Here is a 21263-nt window from a genome sequence, read left to right as displayed (position 1 = left end):
ATAGGTTATTGTGTAAGAAGCCTAAATATTGATACCATATTTTTTAGAATAATTTGGAATATATTGTCTGAAGGGATGTAGATAGTTCCTCGCTGGAGGTCACGTTTTATGGTAGAAACTGACAAAGAACTTTCGCAACTCTTAATTGAAGATGTTTTTTTCACAGAATTAGTCTTTTATCTCACTTAACTTTTAAAGTTGAAAATACATTGAAGTTTGACGATATTTTTTACCCGCTATTAACCGTGGAGAAACTGATTCATCATTGATTGAAAGCTGTTAGATTTCTTCGTTCTCAGAGTTAAAAAGATTAATTAGCATCACAACACCATTTCTTTCAGTGCAGTTTTTCCTTTCTTATTTGTCAATTTCACTATTTCGTCCAAACTCTTGTTATTCATGAATATGTTTGACGTATAAATTAGTGACATCGAACGGACTGTACTATATACTACCGTATTACAAATATCTTATTGAGTATTTCTTGGAGGGATCTAATGTTTTGTTGCAAACATTTACAGATAAACTTCATCCAGTTGCTGCTGTTGGTGTTAAAAATCACTTTATTATTTTTCAGCCCGGTATGATCAGGTGGTTAAGGCACTCGAGTCATAAAGTGAGGGTCGTAGGTTCGAATCCTCGTCACACTAAACATACTCACCGTTTCAGCTGTCATGACGTTATAATGTGACCTGTAAATCCCACTAATCTTTGATAAAAGAGTAGCTGAAGAGTTGGCGGTGGGTGGTGGCTAGCTGCCCTCCTTCTTGTCTTACACTGCTAAATTAGAGACGGCTAGCGCAGATAGTTCTCGTGTAGCTTGGCGCAAAATTTAAAAAAATAAACTAACTAATTTTATTTACTACAACATTATCATAGAAGATATTCAGAAGAAGCCTGAAACTAGAATTTTAATACTAGAAGTGTTAACCTTTTACTAGTGAGATATTACACAGTAGGTTAGTTCATCATAATGAATCATTTGTTACAGCCCACAGTGCTAGAAGGACTAACTGAACATTATTGTTTGAATTTGTCGTTAGTGATTTAAAATAATACGTTATAAAAAAAGAACAGACAAATGGAATTTTCAACCCTTTCGTTTACTAGGTGTTCAGTGAAAGATTGGTAATTTCGAACGATTGCAGAAAGTAAAGAAAATTTCTGTTCTAAAGACTTCTTCTGACGATAATTACAAAGTAGAATTTGAATTTTTTACCTAAAAGGTGCTTTATACTCACGAGAGCAATTAGGAGAAGCCAGACACTTCCGGAATAAGCATAGCCTGGTAATTAATTTCCGACTATGTATCCCAGGATCTATTGTAAGGATCTTGCTGTAAAATCGTGTTCCGTGATATTCCTGCGTGGATGTGTTATATGAATGATGTTTAATTATCACTATAGGATGAGAGTAACCAACAGTTAGCGGTGTGTGTTGTTGACTCGATGACTTCCTACTAGATTATCAGATCAGGACAGTTTGTGCTGATAGCTCTTGTATAGATTTGCGCGCATATCTGAAACAAACAAATACCAACCTCTACATTTCAGGCATAGGCGCTTCCCGTTTTTTAACTGCTGACAAAAGAGACGTTTAGCCTCCCGCCGATAGAAATGTAAAACATTTCTCATTTTACAAAGGTTTTCTCTCACGATAAACAGTCGTGACGTCTAGAAAGGAACCAATGGTGAAACAGTATTTTGTATTTGTATGGCATTTTACCTGGTATGAAAATTAACTTTTATAATTTTTTGTTCGGTTAAAAATAAGTACAAGCAGTCTTTTGTTGCTATGGCCTGGCATGGCCAAGCGCGTAAGGCGTGCGACTCGTAATCTGAGGGTCGCGGGTTCGCACCCGCGTCGCGCTAAACATGCTCGCCCTCCCAGCCGTGGAGGTGTATAATGTGACGGTCAATCCCACTATTCGTTGGTACAAGAGTAGCCCAAGAGTTGGCGGTGGGTGGTGATGACTAGCTGCCTTCCATCTAGTCTTACACTGCTACATTAGGGACGGCTAGCACAGATAGCCCTCCAGTAGCTTTGTGCGAAATTCCAAAGAACAAACAAACTTTTGTTGCTTTTTCATAAACATACTCTAAGTATCTTGTACATTTACGAATTTATCTATCTAAAAATTAAGTTTGATATGGCTTACAAAAATAAAATTTTGTTTAATTTTAAAATACCTCTTTTAATATACAAATCTAAATCTTTAAAGCAATCGACTTGATTTTTATGTGGGTTCGAGAAGTTGTAAGCAAGTAATTAAAAACAGCTTTTTAGTTATTTCGGAACATCGATTTTCTTGCGTTTTACTCAGCATAAAATAGCTAGTGTTCACGTGACTTTTAATAGCTCTGAAATTATGGGTAACCTTACTAAAGCAAATATATGATGTTTTTCGCAAGCACATATTAAATTATCAAAGTTAGATGATTTTTTTCAGTTTTGTCGGACGTGTTTCGCGTACAGAGCTAACGTATTGATCAAGTATAATGGATAGAAGATATATATCTTATTTGCTTTCAAACAAAAATGATAAAAATTTCATTACTTATGAGCTTCTCTTGCCTTAGAACCTTAATGTGATAACGTTTTCTACTTCATAGACAGAAAGGTCCATGCAGCTCAAGATATGTTTATCAAATCGAGCACTACGGCTAACTATGTCAAAGTCCCTTTGGGTTTAGGTATTACTGTTCCTAATTTTAAATTATTGGTTGAAGGGATGGAAGCCATAAGTGTGTACAACCACATGGGTCTGATACAGCCTCCTGAACCGAATGAAGGGATTTACTGTCATGTTTACGACAAGCCCACTCATCTTGCATAAAATCTTTGCACGTGATATCATCAATATCTCGATATCTATTTACATTTTCCAATATAATTTCACCACAGATACAAGCCACTGTAGACGTACGAATGATTCATGTTATTATAACTTTTCTTCCATAAGCATGTGTTTTTTACTATAAATATATGTCTTGTTCGTTTTTTAAATAAATTTAAGAAAGCTCCTTGTTAAGTGAAGTGATAAATTTGGTTTTATTTGGCTGTTGTTAAGCGCAAGACTACACAATGGGTCATTCGTAGTTTGTCCACCAAGATATCGAAACCTGAATATTAGCATGCAGACTCACCCCCGAGAAACCCGAGTGGCACAGTAAGAACGAATAAAACAAAAAGGTACTGAAAATAAAAATTAATTAAAATTAAAAATAGTCTAAACAGAACTTATAAAGTAATTTGATTGTTTAGTGTTACTTGTGCTGCTCACCAGGTATGTCTACGGACTTATACTTCTAGAAACAGAGTTTTGATACCTATGGCGGGAAAAGCACAGATTGTTATGAATTTCGCAGAAAGTTACACGAGGGATAAATGCGCTAGCCGTCCCTAATTTAACAGTGAAAAATTAGAAGGAAGGTAGCTAGTCATCACAATTCACCGTCAAATCTTGGGCTACTCTTTTACCAACGAATAGTGGGATTGACCATTACATTACAACGCCCCCACTGGTTATAGGACGCGTATGTTCGGTGGGACGAGAAGAGCTCAGACAGAATTTTGTGTAATTTTGTGCTTAATAATAAACAATAACAAAAACATTACTCGTAATTCAAGTAGAGGAAAATGTTAACGTTTGTGAACCATTTATATATTTATATAATGACTCTAGAGGTAAGTATTTGCCCTTCATGTTTTTATTGTGATGACCATAAGCAATGAGCTGAAATAATATCCAGGTTTCCAAGCTTCTTTGGCCAAGACGTTGGCGCATTTTAAATAAATGACTTTACAGGGGGGTAATGGCGCTTCAGAAGAACGATTTACAAATCCTACTGTTGAGGTATGTCACGCAATTTTGAGTTCTGGCGCCAGAGGTGACCTGATTAAAACTTATGCATTTGGTGTACGATGTCACAGCAATATTCCTAAATGTTCGTGACAGTGTTCTGCATGTAATTTTAACATCCTTGTTAATATGATGTCAAAATGTTGTAAATGTGTTAATCCTTTTAATAAGACAAGTACATTAAGTTTTAAGAAATTTTGTAAGGACAAGCATAGATGTTATATGTAACAACAAAGTCAAAAATACAAAATCTGAGTAATTAAATTGTGAAAGAACCCTATCCCTACTTTGGAAAATCGATCTAATTATTTTACTTTGAGTCAAAGCAGGAACTAAAAATAATTACAGCGATTTGCCAAAGTAGGGATAATTTTTTTTTATAATATAGTTTAATTAATTTTTTTTAGTTTTGATTTTCGTGATTCAATATTTTTGATATATATTAAAAACTTTCCTTCTACACTAATATAGCGAGCTAGATTACGTATATGTTTATCTCTACTTCTCTTTATAAAACAACAGAAAAATACTATTTATTTCCTTCTATTAGTAATATTTTTGTGCACAAGTAATACCAACAGCCCATCATGGCCACGTGGTTAAGGTGCTCAACTCGTAATCTGAGGGTCGCGAATTCGAATTCCCATCACATCAAACATGCTCGCCCTTTTAGCCGTGGGGCGTTAAAAGTTTCGGTCAATCCCACTATTCGTTAATAAAAGACTAGTCCAAGAGTTGGCGGTGGGTGGTGATGATTAGGTGCTTTCTCTCTAGCCCTTATGGCCCAGTATGGCCTAGCGTGTTAAGGCGTGCGACTCGTAATCTGAGGGTCGCGGGTTCGCGCCCGCGTCGCGCTAAACATGCTTGCCCTCCCAGTCGTGGGGGCGTTATAATGTTACGGTCAATTCCACTATTCGTTGGTAAAAGAGTAGCCCAAGAGTTGGCGGTTGGTGGTGCTGACTAGCTGGCTTCTCTCTAGTCTTACACTGCTACATTATAGACGGCTAGTGCAGATAGCTCTCGTGTAGCTTTGCGCACAATTTAAAAAAACAAACAAACAATTGTTCATCAGGATCCCCATCAACTTACCCTCAAATCTAATTATATGCCCAAAGTAGCAGATAGTCCATTATATATATACATATTAATATTTTTTTCAATACAAAAGAGGAATGAGTTATATGAAAGAATTAGGTCGACAAGGTTCGTGTTTTTCTTTTCTTATCCTTGTTTGGAAATTATTTGAAATAGTGACATTTTCATTCACACCATAAACATGTATATAGCATTTTAGGTGGTTTTATAAGTCATTGTTAATATTCAGAGATTTTAAAGGTGGATTTAAACTGGTTTTTGGCTGCCATTTTGTTTTATCGCGATCCCTATTATTAAGTATTGTTGTACTTAATGATAAAGGTTGCATGTAAGGCAACGGTTAGAAGCTTGTACTATTTTGGTTCTGTGTCTGTGCCCACGCCCAGTAAATAACACAGATACTTGTACAATTTGTTTTAATTTAGTAGCGTTTATCTTGTGTGTGTTGCAGTAATTGATGACGTATGCAGCTTTATATTAAAATATACTTTACTTGTCCTACTTACCTTATTGTGAAACGTTGTATATAGGAATTATACTTGCCTTCGTTATGTGTGGACATTGTATTAAAATATTTTTCTGTACCCTAGTAGCCAGCAAGAAATAACGACAACTCATATATGAGCCAGCGAATATATAAAATAGAGTACATTTTACTGTGTACAAATATTTTATTTTTTAGCTTCACTTCATGTACTTATTTTTACATTTTCTGTTCCTGTTCAATTTATTTTTCGCTAATTATTCGGAACCCTTGTTTTCTCTGTAAACCTTTGACTTTTCTTTCGAACATCAGTGTATTAGTACGCAGAACTTCCAACCATCTAACAGTGAAACGTTGACAGAGTAACTCTCGTCTGGGGGTTAGGCGGTTGCTCTCGGCAAATAAAAATTTGTAAATGAACAACGAAGTAGATAAACGATGTAAGACCAAATGACCGAATATTTAGAAGAAGGATACCTGCAATGTCTTCCATGGAAGATGAAAAACAAACAACTCACACAGCAAAGATCTAGGAAACTACACCTCAAGCCAACCTAGAGCAACGCAAAGTAAATACTATAGCAATGAGAGATAAGTCTTTAACTATAATCGCAATCACCATCCCTTTTGGCACAGTTAAAAAACAACAAAAAACCTTCGGTTACGAAGGTTTACAAATCAAATGTGTACAAGCTGTCAGTTCCTTACAGTCCAAAAGTCAACAACTGTTTTCACGAGATAGAAGACTAAAGGAACTGGAATCACAGTAATCCTATTTGACGTTTGAACACATTAGAGGCAGATGAACCGGACTAGTGTCTGCTTTCTTGTTGAACATGGTGTTAAAAGTATAAGAAAGATCTATGAAATGTTTTTAAATATCTCTGAACTAAAAGTGACTTCGCTATCTTTTCCAGAAGCTCATTACAGTGGAAATTGTGATGTCAAACAATAGTGTATAATGATGGTCATCAAATTTAGTGCAATCGAATAACGAAAACTTCCAAGAGAAGAATATAAACTAAAACAACGTTCTTATGCAAATAACCGGTCTTCAGTGGTGGTGAAGAAATGAATAATACGTAATATATGTGACTGAGAGAAAAATTATTAAAATCCAAGTGTTTCGAATCCGATGAGTGTATATTAAGGTCCAAAAATCTGCTAACAACTGATGATTTAAAGCAGAATGATCATAGAAGCTTCCTTTACTCATAGTCGAGAATATTTATTGTTTCTGTCGACTTTTAGTTGTCTCACTGTTCCAATCAAATAGTATTTAGATTTCATTGGTATCAATTCTTAAAGTTAAACTTAAGTAAATAAAAACAAAAATTCTATTGCTTCAACTCACGTACTTGATCAGATTAATCATAACATTGAAAACCCATTGTCATTATACAAGCAATAACGCTGCTCTTTATGACATCTAGACTTAACACTCTTTTAAACTATTGTTTTTGTGTTTCTTTTTTAGCTCAAAGCTGTACAATGAGATGTCTGCTCTCTGTTTACTTTATGAAAATTGAACCCTCAAAGGGACTTCAAGAGCAAAACTTTGTATATTTTAGTTGAGGATGAATATAATAAATTATACTATTTTTAATATTTTAAACCACTTCTGATCAGTAGTTAAACTGGGGTTTTGAAAATGTTGGTGATCCGCTTTGCAGTTAGAAGAGGAGGTACTCTGTTAACAGCTCCACCCAAATTTATCTTCGTCTCTGATACACCAATTTTAAGCAAATCTAAATCAATAGATAAGTCATAAACCAGCATAACCATTGAACAATAATGCTATGTATATACAATTATATAATTGAAATTTAAGAAAAATCTTATCAGTACACTATACATAATTTAAAAAAGCTGTTTTTCCATTTCAATCTCCAAGTAGGTCAACGTTAATTTTAAGGACTTACAACGCCAAAGTACAGGGTTCGATTCCCATAATGTACAAAACGCAAGCAAGCTATTGTGTATCATTGTACAAAACAAACAAATATTTCACTTAAGAATGTTTAAAATAGAAAACATATCAATCCTGAAAACAGTCTGTGACAAAAAAAAGAACAACCCTTTCTGGTTTGATTTGAATTTCGTGCAAAGCTACTCGACGGCTATCTGCGCTAGCCGTCACTAATTTTGCAATGTAAGATTAGAGGAAAGGCAGCTAGTCATCATTATCAACCGCCAATTCTTGGGCTACTCTTTTGCCAACGAATAGTGTGATTGACCTTCACTTTATAACGCCCCCACGGCTGAAAGGGCGAGAATGTTTGGAGTGATGGAAGATTCGAACCCCCTATCACAGATTAAGAGTCGAATGCTTTAACCATCTGGCCATGCCGGACAATCAACCTTTTCTGTATAGAAAGTTTCAGTGTTTTGTCTTTTCTTAATTAGTCCAATCAAAGGTTTATTGTAAATACTTATCACAAATCGTTTCATGAAAGTGAGCCAGATTTTTTCACGTAGGTTTCCTCGAAATCCAACAAACAAACAATGAGTCCATAATAAATGTATTCAATTTACTTTAAATTATATAAGATAAGCATTAGGAGAAGTGTAATACTTTGTAATATATCAGTTCAATTTAAAACCCCAGGACCACATGATGGTTCAGCTTTAAGTTTGAGAGCGTATAATGCTAAAAAATCAGGTTTCGATACTCACTATGGGCACAGCACAGATAACTCAGAATGTGTCTTTGTGCTTACGAACAAACAGACAAACAACCGAGACATTATTTTATTTATTGAGACTAAAATGAACATAACCAATCGCAATAAGTATATTATTCATGATAAATCAGAATTGCCTGTATGAAATGCGGCTACTGATTTATTCAAACAGATTAGTTTCAAAGACTTAGTTTTACCAGTTTATTTTATTATTATTATTTTCAATAAATTAATGGCAGTACGTTTTATGATGTAGAGCACTTTTGTTAATGTAAGTGATATTTATCAGTAATATCTGCCGTCACTATAAGACTTATGATAATTTAACTTATATATATCATTTTTTACTGATACAAGATGAATTTTCATTTACAAAAGTGCAGACCGATAATATCATTTCAACTATTTCTTGTCTGTTGTACGCGGTTGTCACTTAGTACCTGATCTCAGAGTCTTGAACATTAATGGAGTAAAAGAAACGATATAGTTCACACTGTTGTACACTTTCATTCCTGAAAGCCGATGTGAAGCAGTAGAGGATGTTAAGAAAATCAGTAGTCACTTTATGTGCACCACTACTGCAAAACGCACAACTGCTGAAGCTTTTTTATATTTTCCTTCTTTAATTATATGAATGTTTTTTTAGATGTAACTTTTCTAAATTTATTTACAACCAAATATCTCTTAGAATTTTATTTGAAAAGTTTGGTATTCTGTCAGTTGAAACGTACATTATTAGAGTTATATACTAGTGGCGAAAATGTTCCGTAAATGCTCAAAACTAGGTGTATATATATATACATTTTATTTTTTTCGCGTAAATAATTATATACGCAGAGCGATGGGCGGATCAAAACACATTGTTCCTGTGGTGCAGTTATTCAGTTTGGTACGAGGTAGTTGTCATTCGTAAGGATGCCTGCTATAAATGAACCACGAATTTAACCATAGATTGATGGGAGATGACACAACATGATGCGCTTAAAGAGAGAACACAGTCAGTCGGTATTCTTAAAAGCAAAAGCAACATTAATTCCAGAACGTTTTTCAAATCATAAGATAGTTTATCTTCTTAATAACATGTTGTGTTTGAAGTGTAGAATATAGGCGATGTTATACTGTTCTTTTTCTCATCAGTTCTATAATTCTAAGTTTCAGTGTTGCTAATAAACTACTACATTACAACAAATGACTCAAAACTCATTAAGAGACTCGTAATAAACACTGAGGGTAAAAAATGTGTCAGAGGGGTATAACAATTATTGTTAACTTAACCGGACAGTTCGTAGCTTCAGTTTTTTATTCATCCTAGCTAATCTTTGGTCTCCGTTGACCAGGTGAACCAAAATATTGTAAGATGTACACAAGATTATTTGATCAAATAGTAATTTTCATTAATTAAAATACTGATGTTAACATCTGTATGTTTAGTATACTGAAGTGGTGTATAGAACTTAGCTGTAACGTAAGACTATTCCTCATAAAACATTAAAATGCAATAACACAACAACAGTAAACTGAGGTTTCTCATCACCCATGTTCACACAGAACAATCTACATTGTTCATTGGCGATCTTTGTGAACGTTCTAGGTTTTTACACTGCGGAAAACATCAACCAACAATAACGTTTCAGTCGCTCTTTGATTATGTCCCTTTAGTGTTAATCTTACTAATTGTCTTTGGCTGCTGAAAGGCTAGTGGTAGTGATATAAGACAAGAAATTTGTCAGTTCACACCCTCGAACACCCTCTAATGACCACACCCGTAACGTAATAACTCCTACCTTAAGGAGGTGGAGTCAACCTTGTCCAAATTTTGGTGTCAGCTAGTTCAGAAAAGGGTGGGGCGTCTCCCGCCAAGTGTACCGTCTTCTGTAGAAGATCTCCATGATTGTTATAAATCTAAATAAGGTTCCGAACTTAAGTAATGGATCGCTACATCTTACCGATTGTCTTTATATGCAAATGAAAGTCATTAGTTAAGGCAATTAGAAAGGAAAGGATCTGTAGCACGTGTACACGAGATGATCTACCACTTGCTCAGCGTGATGCTACCATCAACTGCTCTAAAAATACCTGTCATTAAAAGTGTATTGTGGGAAACACCTACGTTAAACTGATGACACCCAAATTGAGTGTATATATTACTTTGTTATAAAACAGCTATAGACCAGTGAGTAGCAAAAAAAGCTCTATTACTTATCTAGATAAAAGTGAGATTCGAAAAATAAAAGATAAATTACAGAAACTTGGTGAATTATTTTTCATTTCTCATCATCCTCTTGGGCCAGCTGTTATCAAGATTCTAAATATTTAATTATAAAACGTTTAATGAATGTCATAAGGTAGGAGCCGAAATAACATGCTTATAAAAGTCTCGTTGATGGTAGAATCACCCATGGCGGTTGTAGTTCCCACTTTTAAAATATTGTCTTTCCTGATATTACAAATACTAGAAAACCTTTTTAACTTTCATTTCCAGTGGGGAAAAAATGTTAACTTTTCGAGGTGAAACAAAATAACAAAACTTACTTATAAGTTTCTTTTACCAGAATGACAAGTTTATATATATATATATATATTAATTAACTGACTATATGCATATTTTAGAGAGCAGGTCTATTTTTTATTTTAACACTCCTACGAAAAGTGGGGCCTAATAGGCCCCAGAGCAACTTGAAAGGTTATTAATATTAGGCTAATAATTTTGTATTTAAATGAAATTGCCATTTCATTTAATGAAATGAAATCAAATGAAATTTAAATACAAAATTATTAGCCTAATATTAATAACCTTTCACGTTGCTCTGGGGCCTATTAGGCCCCACTTTTCGTAGGAGTGTTAAAATGTAGAACGCTAAGAGTATGAACGCAAAAGTTTCAGTTTTGTTATATGCTAATAAGCTCAAACACGAAAATGTCGATAAGCTGTGTTCATGTTATCAAAGTTATAATAAATCTCAGTATTTGTTTAAAAGCAGCCGTTAGGCACTGAATTCCTCTGACTGGGGCCTGGCATGACCAGTTGGTTAAGACACGCGACTAGTAATCCGAGAGTCGCGGGTTCGAATCCCCGTCACACCAAACATGCTCTCCCTCTCAACCGTGAGGGCGTTATAATGTTACAGTCAATCCCACTATTCGTTGTAAAAGAGCAGCCTAAAGGTTAGTGGTGGGTAGTGATGACTAGCTGCCTACTCTCTAGTCTTACACTGCTAAATTAGGGACGGCCATCGAAGATAGCCTTCGTGTAGCTCTGCGCGAAATTCAAAACAAACAAACAATCCTCTGACTGGTTGTTTTCTGGACAAAATATCTAAATTAAGAACAACTATTCCTGTTGTTTATGCCACACTAGGTGTCTTTCAGGTTGAAATATTTTGTCTTAAACTTAGAAAATTTCAAGCATACAATGCTCCTATTGTCAAAAGTTAACTGATTGTGTATTTAGTATCACAGTTAATTCTCTTTATCGCGAATTTTGAAGGGTAACGACAGCCTAGGTAGCTAATGAACAAAACTTATCATTAAATTCTCGATTATTCTTCTATTTGATTTAATATTAATAATACTCGGATTGGATCCTTATTGTTACTTCGCGTCCATGGTTTTAAAGCGTGAAGTATATTTGGATTCATTGTACAGGTACAATAAACAGATTACACAGGCCTGTGAATTTAAACTTCCTAAAAGATTTTGGGTTTTGATAACTGATTTTCTATAATTCAGATACGCATATTTCGAAAATGATATTAATTTCTTTTCTGTCACGTAGGGATTTTTGTACAAATCAGAAAGAAAAAAAATTTTACTTAGCTCAGATTGTTCTTTCATTTACCACAATGAACAATTCTTATTATTGTGTTTGGGTTCTAAAACGATAGCTGGGACTCGCGTCGCGATTGGTCTAAATAAATTTATAGCTAGTGGTTGTCAACATTTTAATCATAATAAAGTGTCACACGATTTCAATGAAATTGATTCACTTATATAAAAGTACACATGAAAGGTTGTGAAAAATCTGTACGAGATGGATGTAAGTGTATTTCATTTACGGATTCTGTGTACAGGAATTACAGAAGTACATGTAAATATTTCAGAATAATAAAACCATCGCAGGCGTGTGTTAGTTACATTGCTCGATGTAAACCATTTTATACATTAATAAAATTTCCCGAAATCGTAAAATTACCCGTACGTTAAGTTGTGTTATACCAAGCGAATATACGGACGACAAATATGAACATAGTGTTAATACGTTTACTTGAATTTTTCTTCAATAAAATAGAATGTTATTATAATAGTATTTGACGTCAATAGTAAAATCATATTTTTTACCTACATTTAACAAAAATAGAAAAAAGTTAAAACTGGCTAAAACCAATCACGTGTGACCAGCTATAGACAACCTTGTAGTTAATCATACAATGAAGGTGTTATAGGTATTGTAAGAGAAAACGAGCTAACAATCAACATCCCCGTTGCACCAAACATGCTCGCCCTTTCAGCCGTGAGAGCGTTATAATGTGACGGTCAGTCCCACTATTCGTTGGTAAAAGAGTAGTCCAAGAGTTGGCGGTGGGTGGTGATGACTAGCTGCCTTACCTCTAGTCTCACACTGCTAAGTTAGGGACGGCTAGCGCAGATAGCCTTCGTGTTGCTTTGCGCGAAATTCAAAAAACAAACAAACAGTTAACATTTGGGCCAAGAGATCTTTGTCGGAAATAATAGTAATAAAGTGGTTAACGTTTCTGTCACATGAACTTTATCGAACACAAAACCTCTGTGACTTAAATCATATCCATTTAAAACGATTTAGTTTATTTTCTTTACATTTTTGTACCCTACAGATGGTTAGTTACACTTAACCTATAATAACAGACTTTAGTACTAAAAAACAAAACTTGTGTAGACTTAGAATAAGTCTCGTTTTGTTTAAACGCAAAGCTGAACAATGAGATATATTTGTGCTATTCTCACTGTAAGGATCTATTCCCAACAATGAGATATATTTGTGCTATTCTCACTGTAAGGATCTATTCCCGAATATAAGCTTTCAAGTTCAGCGATGAACCAATAGCGATCTTGTTACTACAAAACCTTATTTATCTGTGCTTGAGTCATGCATGGTACGTGGATACCTCTGAAAGGTTAAAGTTATAGAATAAAATCAAAATAACAGTATTTGTATTTTACCTGCTCGGTCTGGATTTAACAAGAGTTTGAAAGAGACGAAAATATTTACATGGTGACAAGATTATGAAATCTAAGAAAAGCATATATCTAAAATGTGCAATCAGGTATTGATTTATGACAGACTAAAAGTAGTTTAAAACTAATAGGTACAAATAGGGCTTGAACTATAACATCGAAGACTGTGGCTCGACCATCATGATTTGTTTTAATTATGAGTCTGGAAATTTCATTAAAATTTTATGTTCAAAAAAGTGTACTTAAGTATTATTCAAGCCTTTCTGGTTTAAAAAAAAAAGTTAAAATTATAAGCAGCTTCCCTGTGATGTTTTTCTCAGATGGAAGATAAAAACCGTTCATGAAAGTCTTGAGATGTTCCAGAGATTCTTTTAAAGTGAAGAATTTAGAAAATTTTTGTGTAATATAAGGTATATAAAACAACGCAGTATTAGAACTATATACTGTATTAAATTTTTTTACTATGTCAATACATCTGTGGTGATTATTAGTTTTGTGTGTGTTTTGACAGTAACATCGTACTACATTTTGTATCAACACACATTGTACATAAAATCTTTAAATTACTAGATGTATTATCGTATGTCCGAGAAAGTGTTCTGTTTCAAAATTAAATGAATAAAACTTAAGCGTAACAAATATTTTTAGTTTTTTTTTTATTTTGAGTTCGTATCACGCTGTATTGTAGCGCACAGAGCACGTGATTCTTCTCGTGATTCATGGTATGGGCACGTTTTACTAACGTCACGAGAGTACAAATGGCAACGGCAAAAGCTCTTTGTGTGACGCCATTTTAGTGTCTACTGACTGACAGACAGAGAATATAGTACTGTGTGAGTAGTTAAAGCATTTGACCCCTCTTTAGGGAAAAATATATTCCTATTTCTGCACTATTTTGTACATTTTACTTTTAAATGAAAATAAACCTTTGTCAAATAATGTTGATTATATGTTTAATTTCTTTGTTTGTTGGACAGCAAAAGAAAAAGCTATAGGGTGGACTATTAACGCTCTGCCCACCATGAACATTGAAACCCGGTTTTTAGAAGTGTCAATCTTTAGATATACTGATGAGCCATTGGGGGCTATATATTTAGTGAAAACTTGTATTAAAAAGATTAATGACCACAGTTTATATTGAGATACTTATGATAGAAATATTAACATCAATACACTGTAAATTTCTCTAGTAAGGTTCTGAAAAACATGTTTTATAAAACAATCAAAACTAATTCTACATTCCCGAACGGCGGATCCCAGGGTCCTAGATTCACAATACGTTTTCGCAAAAACTCGCTCCGCACTTTTGGGTTTTGGAGACGCTATAAGAGCTATAAGCAAAGACACGTAACTTAACAGTATTGCCTTAAACAGTTATCAGTAACCAACACTATTAAAATACACTTTTGAATCAAAAACCTCAGATTTTTCAAGATATTTTATTGCATGTGAATAATTATTTCCGTAGCAAATGTTAGTAGACTTCTCAAAATATTAGCATTCTTGAATAACATTAACCATTTTACTTTCAAAATACCTAGTGGTTACCTCAAAAGATCTAAATTTGCCTGAGTTAATCTTTAAATAATTACGAATGCGAGTAAGACTCTATTTTATGATAAATGTAGTGTAACATACACTCACTCAACTGTGATGGTCGAGGGCTACAATATAGTGATCTAGATCCTCCTCTAACCCCAAATATTCCTATTGCAATCCCAATAGGATTTGTACCCCCAAACTAGAAAACAAAAGAGATGTAATTAGAACATATCCCACATGACTAAGTGTGTTTGTAAGGTCCCCCGCTGATACAGCGATAAGTCTACGGATTTGCAACGCTAAAAACAAGGCTCGATTCCACTCGTCACCAGATGGTCTGACGTGGCTTTGCTATAAGAAAAGACGCACACACACTGTTTGGAAGAAACTATTCTACAACTTTTTTTTTGCTTTTGAATAAACCCCAATGAATGTATAAGGAAATCGAATTAAAGTGAAACAGAACTAAAGCATTATTGAGAGTTAGAAAGCAATTAGGAATATATGCACTAGTCCCCTAGGGCTTGTTACTATATTTGAAAACGGTTTTTATATTCGATTAAATACACAGAATTGCTACATAACTGTGAAATTATATAACAAACATCATAAACATAAAATCTTAAGATGCAGCACTGACTCAAATTTGTGCTCAAGGCTCAGAGGAAATATGTTATTTCTTGAACTATATTAAAAATGCATTAATCTTGTAGTTGAAGCTGTAGAACCAGTATTCTATACTTTTGTTGTTCACACTTGTATTACTTTCTGAAAAGTTATTACAGGCGTTTTAGTCGCAACTTTGATTACACGTCCAAGTTACTACGTGTAATTCAGCTTTCATATTAATATTCCTCTAGCGAGAAAGAACTAACAAATAAATTTTCATTTGTTCCAACTTCGTTTATTAACGGTGCGTTCTGTTACACTCGAACTGAATCCATCATGTCCATTTCCTGATTGAATTGAAGAGCTATTTCGAGAAATAAAACTATCACTGGTTGTAAATACACACACATATATATATCTAGATATATGTGTATGTGTGTTTGCATATTACTCTGCAGTGTACGCCCATAAACGAACACATGTTTTTTGTTAACTACTACCAGACGCTTGTATTAAACAATGACTTAGCATTACTTTACAATAAAGGTATGACAGTTTTGTATGTTCCTATCTGTTAAAGTTAGAAGTCTGTGAAATATTTATCAAGATTATTATAAACCAACAGGACAATAATAAGGGTAAATTTCGAATCAGATGGAGACCACGCTGAGTCACTGCCACCAAGAAAGCACTCTGAACTGTTGTATGCTGACAATGATTTTAACATAAGCGAAATTTTCTATAATATAAAGTATTAAATTAAGAATAGTTTTATAAATCATTAGTCTTGAAAACGGCAAGTCTACAGATTTATACCCCTAAAATCAGGGGTTCGATTCCCCTCAGTGGACTTAGCAGATAGCTCGATGTGGCTTTCCTATAAGAAAACACACATACATTACATCTCATTTTATTTTTTAAATCGTAAAAGGTCAGTTATCTATATAAATATAATAGTATTATCTGTTGTATGTCCATATAACTACTTATCTATATAAATATAATAGTATCGTCTGTTATATGACCATGTAATTACTTATCTATATAAATATAATAGTATCATCTGTAGTACACCCATGTAACTACTTATTTATATAAATATAATATTATCGTCTGATGTATCTCCATGTAACTACTTATCTATATAAATATAATAGTATCGTCTTTTGCATGTTTATGTAACTACTTATCTATATAAATATAACAGTATCGTCTGTTGAATGTTCATGTAACTACTTATTTATATAAATATAATAGTATCGTCTGCTGTATGTCCATGTAACTACTTATCTATATAAATATAATAGTATCGTCTGTTGTATGCCCATGTAACTACTTATCTATATAAATATAATATTATTGTGTTTTGTATGTTTATGTAACTGCTTATCTATATAAATATAATAGTATCGTCTGCTGAATGTTCATCTAACTACTTATTTATATAAATATAATAGTATTGTCTTTTGTATGTTTATGTAACTGCTTATCGATATAAATATAATAGTATTGTCTGTTGTATGACCATGTAATTACTTATCTATATAAATATAATAGTATCATCTGTAGTACACCCATGTAACTACTTATTTATATAAATATAATATTATCGTCTGATGTATCTCCATATAACTACTTATCGATATAAATATAATAGTATTATCTTTTGTACGTTTATGTAACTACTTATCTATATAAATATAATTGTATCGTCTGTTTATGTTCATGTAACTACTTATCTATATAAATATAATAGTTTCGTCTGTTGTATGTCCATGTAACTCCTTATCTATATAAATATAATAATATCGTCTGTTGTTTGTGTATGTAACTACTTCGCAGGGTTTGGATGGATCTTCACTAATATTGATAAGAAATGTCATCAGGTCCATAAGCACTTACATATTTCTTGTTTTGCGTTGCAGTTTTTATGGGAGTTTTTGCATGTATTTTTTTTAATCAGTACATCACCCCTTCTAATGGATATATTCCGCATTTAGCATGAATGTTTGTTGTGTCCATGTTGAGATACATATAAACTGCGATTTCAAATTTTCTGTTTTGCAGTTTTTATGGACGTATTAACGTTTTTTACAATTATATATAAAGGAAACAGCTTTTCACGTCTTGAGATAACGTTTCATTAATCATGAATTTACTCAGCTTCCGTCCATGGAGCACGTACTCCAGCTCCTATAACAATATAATGTTTTTTTTTTTTATGAAGGTTACATTAGCGACTATCTGGGTTCTGTTCAACATGGGGAATCAAAACCCAGATTTTAGCATTGTGAGCTGTAAACTCAATGCTAACTCAATATAAAGATTCTTTACAGAAACAATCACACCTGTAAACTGACTCGGTGTTGACAATGAAAATCACTGACAAATCTTTTCAATTTGGCATGTTCATGTTGAGAAAAGACCATCTTTCATGTCAAATAGAGACATTTTAATGTTTGATAAACAATTTTAAGAAAGTAACTTTGTTTAAAAGCCGTTAGAGTCTTTATTTGATTATTCAGTGATTTCTTCTTCTGATTTATTATGTCAGGTTTAGCTGTATGAAACAAAAGCTTACTTTTCTCACCAGGTGTGTTCTGCTTGAGGTTGACAGAACTAAGGGTTCCTTCAGGAGTAAAACAGGGCGCCCCCGTGTGGCTGTATTGTGGATATGACCTGGAAAAGGATGACTTGTACTCTGTGAAGTGGTACAAAAATCATGTGGAGTTCTACCGTTATCTACCGAGTGATGAACCACCAGGACAAAAGTACGATCTTTTGGGTGTCCATATCAACGTAAGTGTGTCTTTCTATGCACTTTATTGAGTGTCCATGTCAACCGATGTGTATCTTTTAGTACTCAATTTAGTATCAATATCAAAGTAACTTTTTTTCTAAATACTCTATTGGTCATCTATACCAACGTAAATGTGCGTTTATAAGTACTATATTGAGCATCCATATCAACGTGTGTCTTTATATGTCCTGTATTAGATGTCCATATCAACTTCAAGGTGTCCTTCTCTGTAATCTGAATAATAAGTGAAGGGAAAATACTCGTTCATTAAGGTTAGACGGTTGGGAAATCGTTTTGATTAGAATAAAACTAAGCTTTACTTTATGTACCTTACAATCGTAATTATTTTTGGAAGGTAACTAATTTATGTTTTTTCAATAGCTATTGCTTGTTAGGTTAAATTTAAGATTAATTTTAAAGTGTACTAATAATAGTGTTTTGCATTAAAAACTAAAAGGAATAGATTTTAATTAGTAACAACCAAAAGTACCTGTTCTCAATAACGGGACAAGTTTAAGTTAATCTAGCAAAACCACCTGTCCTCAGTGACGGTATGTTTGTTTGATTTTTGAATTTCGCGAAAAGCTACATGAAAGCTATCTGCGCTAGCCGTCCCTAATTTAGCAGTGTAAGACTAGAGGGAAGGCAGCTAGTCATCACCACATCCCGGCCACTCTTGGGCTACTCTTTTACCAACGAATAGTGGAATTGACAGTCACTTTATAACGCCTCCACAGCTGAAAGGGCGAGCATGTTTGGTGCGACGGGGATTCGAACCCGCGACTCTCAGATTATGAGTCGAGCACCCTAACCACCTGGCCGTGCGGTTTAAGTTAATTTGTCAATTTAAATTGTTTCCTGGACTTGGAAATTTTACCTTATCGAGTTAAATTCTAGGTTTCACTCAGAGCCAAAGCTCTGGGCTACTATACCACCGCCAAAAGTAATTGTTGAGCATTTAAGTCATGCTTCGAGCTATTAAACAGGAACATACGATAAATCTTCATTCTTATTCTTTAAATTACGTCATATCTTAAAATGCAAATGAAAGTGTGATTAATTACTAAAAATTGACGTAAAATATCCTGGTTATGAAATAAAATTCGGTACCAACATTTGTTATGTCTCTTCTTCCATCAACCCAGAAGTGAATGTCCAGTTTTGATTACGTGCGCAGCTTTTGAAACGCGGAGCGAGATAGCGGTCGACGTAAACGTAAGACAGATGAACGCTCAGACAGGCCCTACGGTTCGTAATGTATATAAGATTAAATCCTTTTATATGAGTATTCTACACTAATCAACCTGATCCTTAGTTTTGGTACACCATCAACTCTCAGAAGTGATAACATTTTAATTTTAGTGGTTTATCTCAACGAGTTGTGTTTTTTCATGTTAATTAATAAACAAGATCAATCGCTGTAATAAACACGAGTAATCGAAAATAAAATTAGTTAAAAAACAATAATCATAATATGTTCTGATTGTGATTTGTCACAACAAACTAAAACTTAAGGTGTGGAAACCTTGTTTTCTATATCGTTGTCGTAGACACGGTATATTTTATAACTTTCGAAAACAAAACAACATATTATAGAAAAAGTAGTTTTATAACGTTAGAAATATTTGACTTAATTTTCAAAACAAAGTCCTCTATTATTCATACAAAATACATTACACAACATATATTTAATTTAACTTCAAACGATTGTTTGTTTATGAATTTCGCGCTAAGCTACACGAGGGTTATCTTTGCTAGCCGTCCATAATTTAGCAGTATAAGACTATAGGGAAGGCAGCTAGTCATCACCACCCACCGCCAACTCTTGGACTACTCTTTTACCAACGAATAGTGAGATTGACCGTCAACTATAACGCCCCCACGGCTGAAAGAGCGTGACAGGGATTCGGATCCCGCGACCCTCTGATTACGAGTCAAGTGCCTTAACCAACTGGCCATGCCGAGTCAACTCCAAACGACCCTTGAAACCAACCAAAAAAGACACTTGTTGTGTTTGTCTAACAATAGGGAAACCAAAACATTCAACCAGTTTAATAGGATAATAATACTATTAGCGCTTTTAAAGAAACGCCCCTCTGATTTTTACCTTATCAGTTTACTAATAACGTGGAAATGTTTTCACACTGCTGTTGTTATTATTAACAAAATATAGAAAGCTTCTACCAGGTTTAGTCATTAATAGCAAAATACTTTCACTGAAAAGTTTAATAACAATGTAGCTATTTTTCTCAATTTTTATATTTACTAAAACGAAATCTATTTTACTAAACTTGTTTTATTTATCACGAACTAGAAAACCACTTAACACAGTAAAAATACAAAAGGCCACTTCACACAAAATGGGTATGGAGGACTTGGGTCAAATAGAAATGAGATACAGTTGGTAAAATGTGAAGCTATGTTCTTAGAAAAGTTTGTAAGTAGTATATAGATATTAAACAGTGAGGTTATACGGTTAGCAAAGCTGATGAAGTGGGATATAGAATGTAGAGGGTGAAACAATATGTTTAGTAAAAGTATTGAATGAGATATAGATGTGAAGGAAGCTTTATAGTTACCGAAGTTGGTAAAGTGGTATACAGATGGTAACTAGTAAGATGATTGTGTGAAAAGTGAGATTAGTGAAATCGGGGGAAAGATTACCACCACATAATTTATTGTAAGTAAGAAAGGAAAACAACAGACAGTGAGTAAAATATGGTTAATGAATGTAAGTACCAGAGAGATAGTGAAAGTAAAGGATAGCTGTACGGTTAGTGAAAATGTGGAATGTATAATATCGTTAATTAGTGTAAGACTTGCTCTAAATGATTACTGAAAGTAAGGAGAATATTCAATAATCATTTAAAGCGAGGGTCAATACAGGGTTAATTAACGTAGAAGAGTTGCATAGTTAGTAAAGTTAAGGAGCTTCTATAGGGTTGTTATATGGTCAGAACGAATATTTGAAACTCT

General features: G+C 33.8%; 1 protein-coding gene across 1 annotated transcript in view; it reads left to right on the top strand.

Annotated features, from left to right (window-relative positions):
* Window positions 1-21263, top strand: part of LOC143232306 (uncharacterized) — a 119988-nt gene that overhangs the window by 56211 nt on the left and 42514 nt on the right. The window contains exon 2 of the mRNA XM_076467550.1: window positions 18081-18286. Within this exon, the coding sequence (XP_076323665.1) occupies window positions 18081-18286 (206 nt within the window). The remainder of the gene's footprint in view (window positions 1-18080; window positions 18287-21263) is intronic.

Source organism: Tachypleus tridentatus, chromosome 11 (assembly GCF_004210375.1).
Source record: "Tachypleus tridentatus isolate NWPU-2018 chromosome 11, ASM421037v1, whole genome shotgun sequence".
Taxonomy (NCBI): domain Eukaryota; kingdom Metazoa; phylum Arthropoda; class Merostomata; order Xiphosura; family Limulidae; genus Tachypleus; species Tachypleus tridentatus.
Note: the sequence above shows the minus strand (reverse complement) of the source record. Positions and strands in the feature narration are given on the sequence as shown.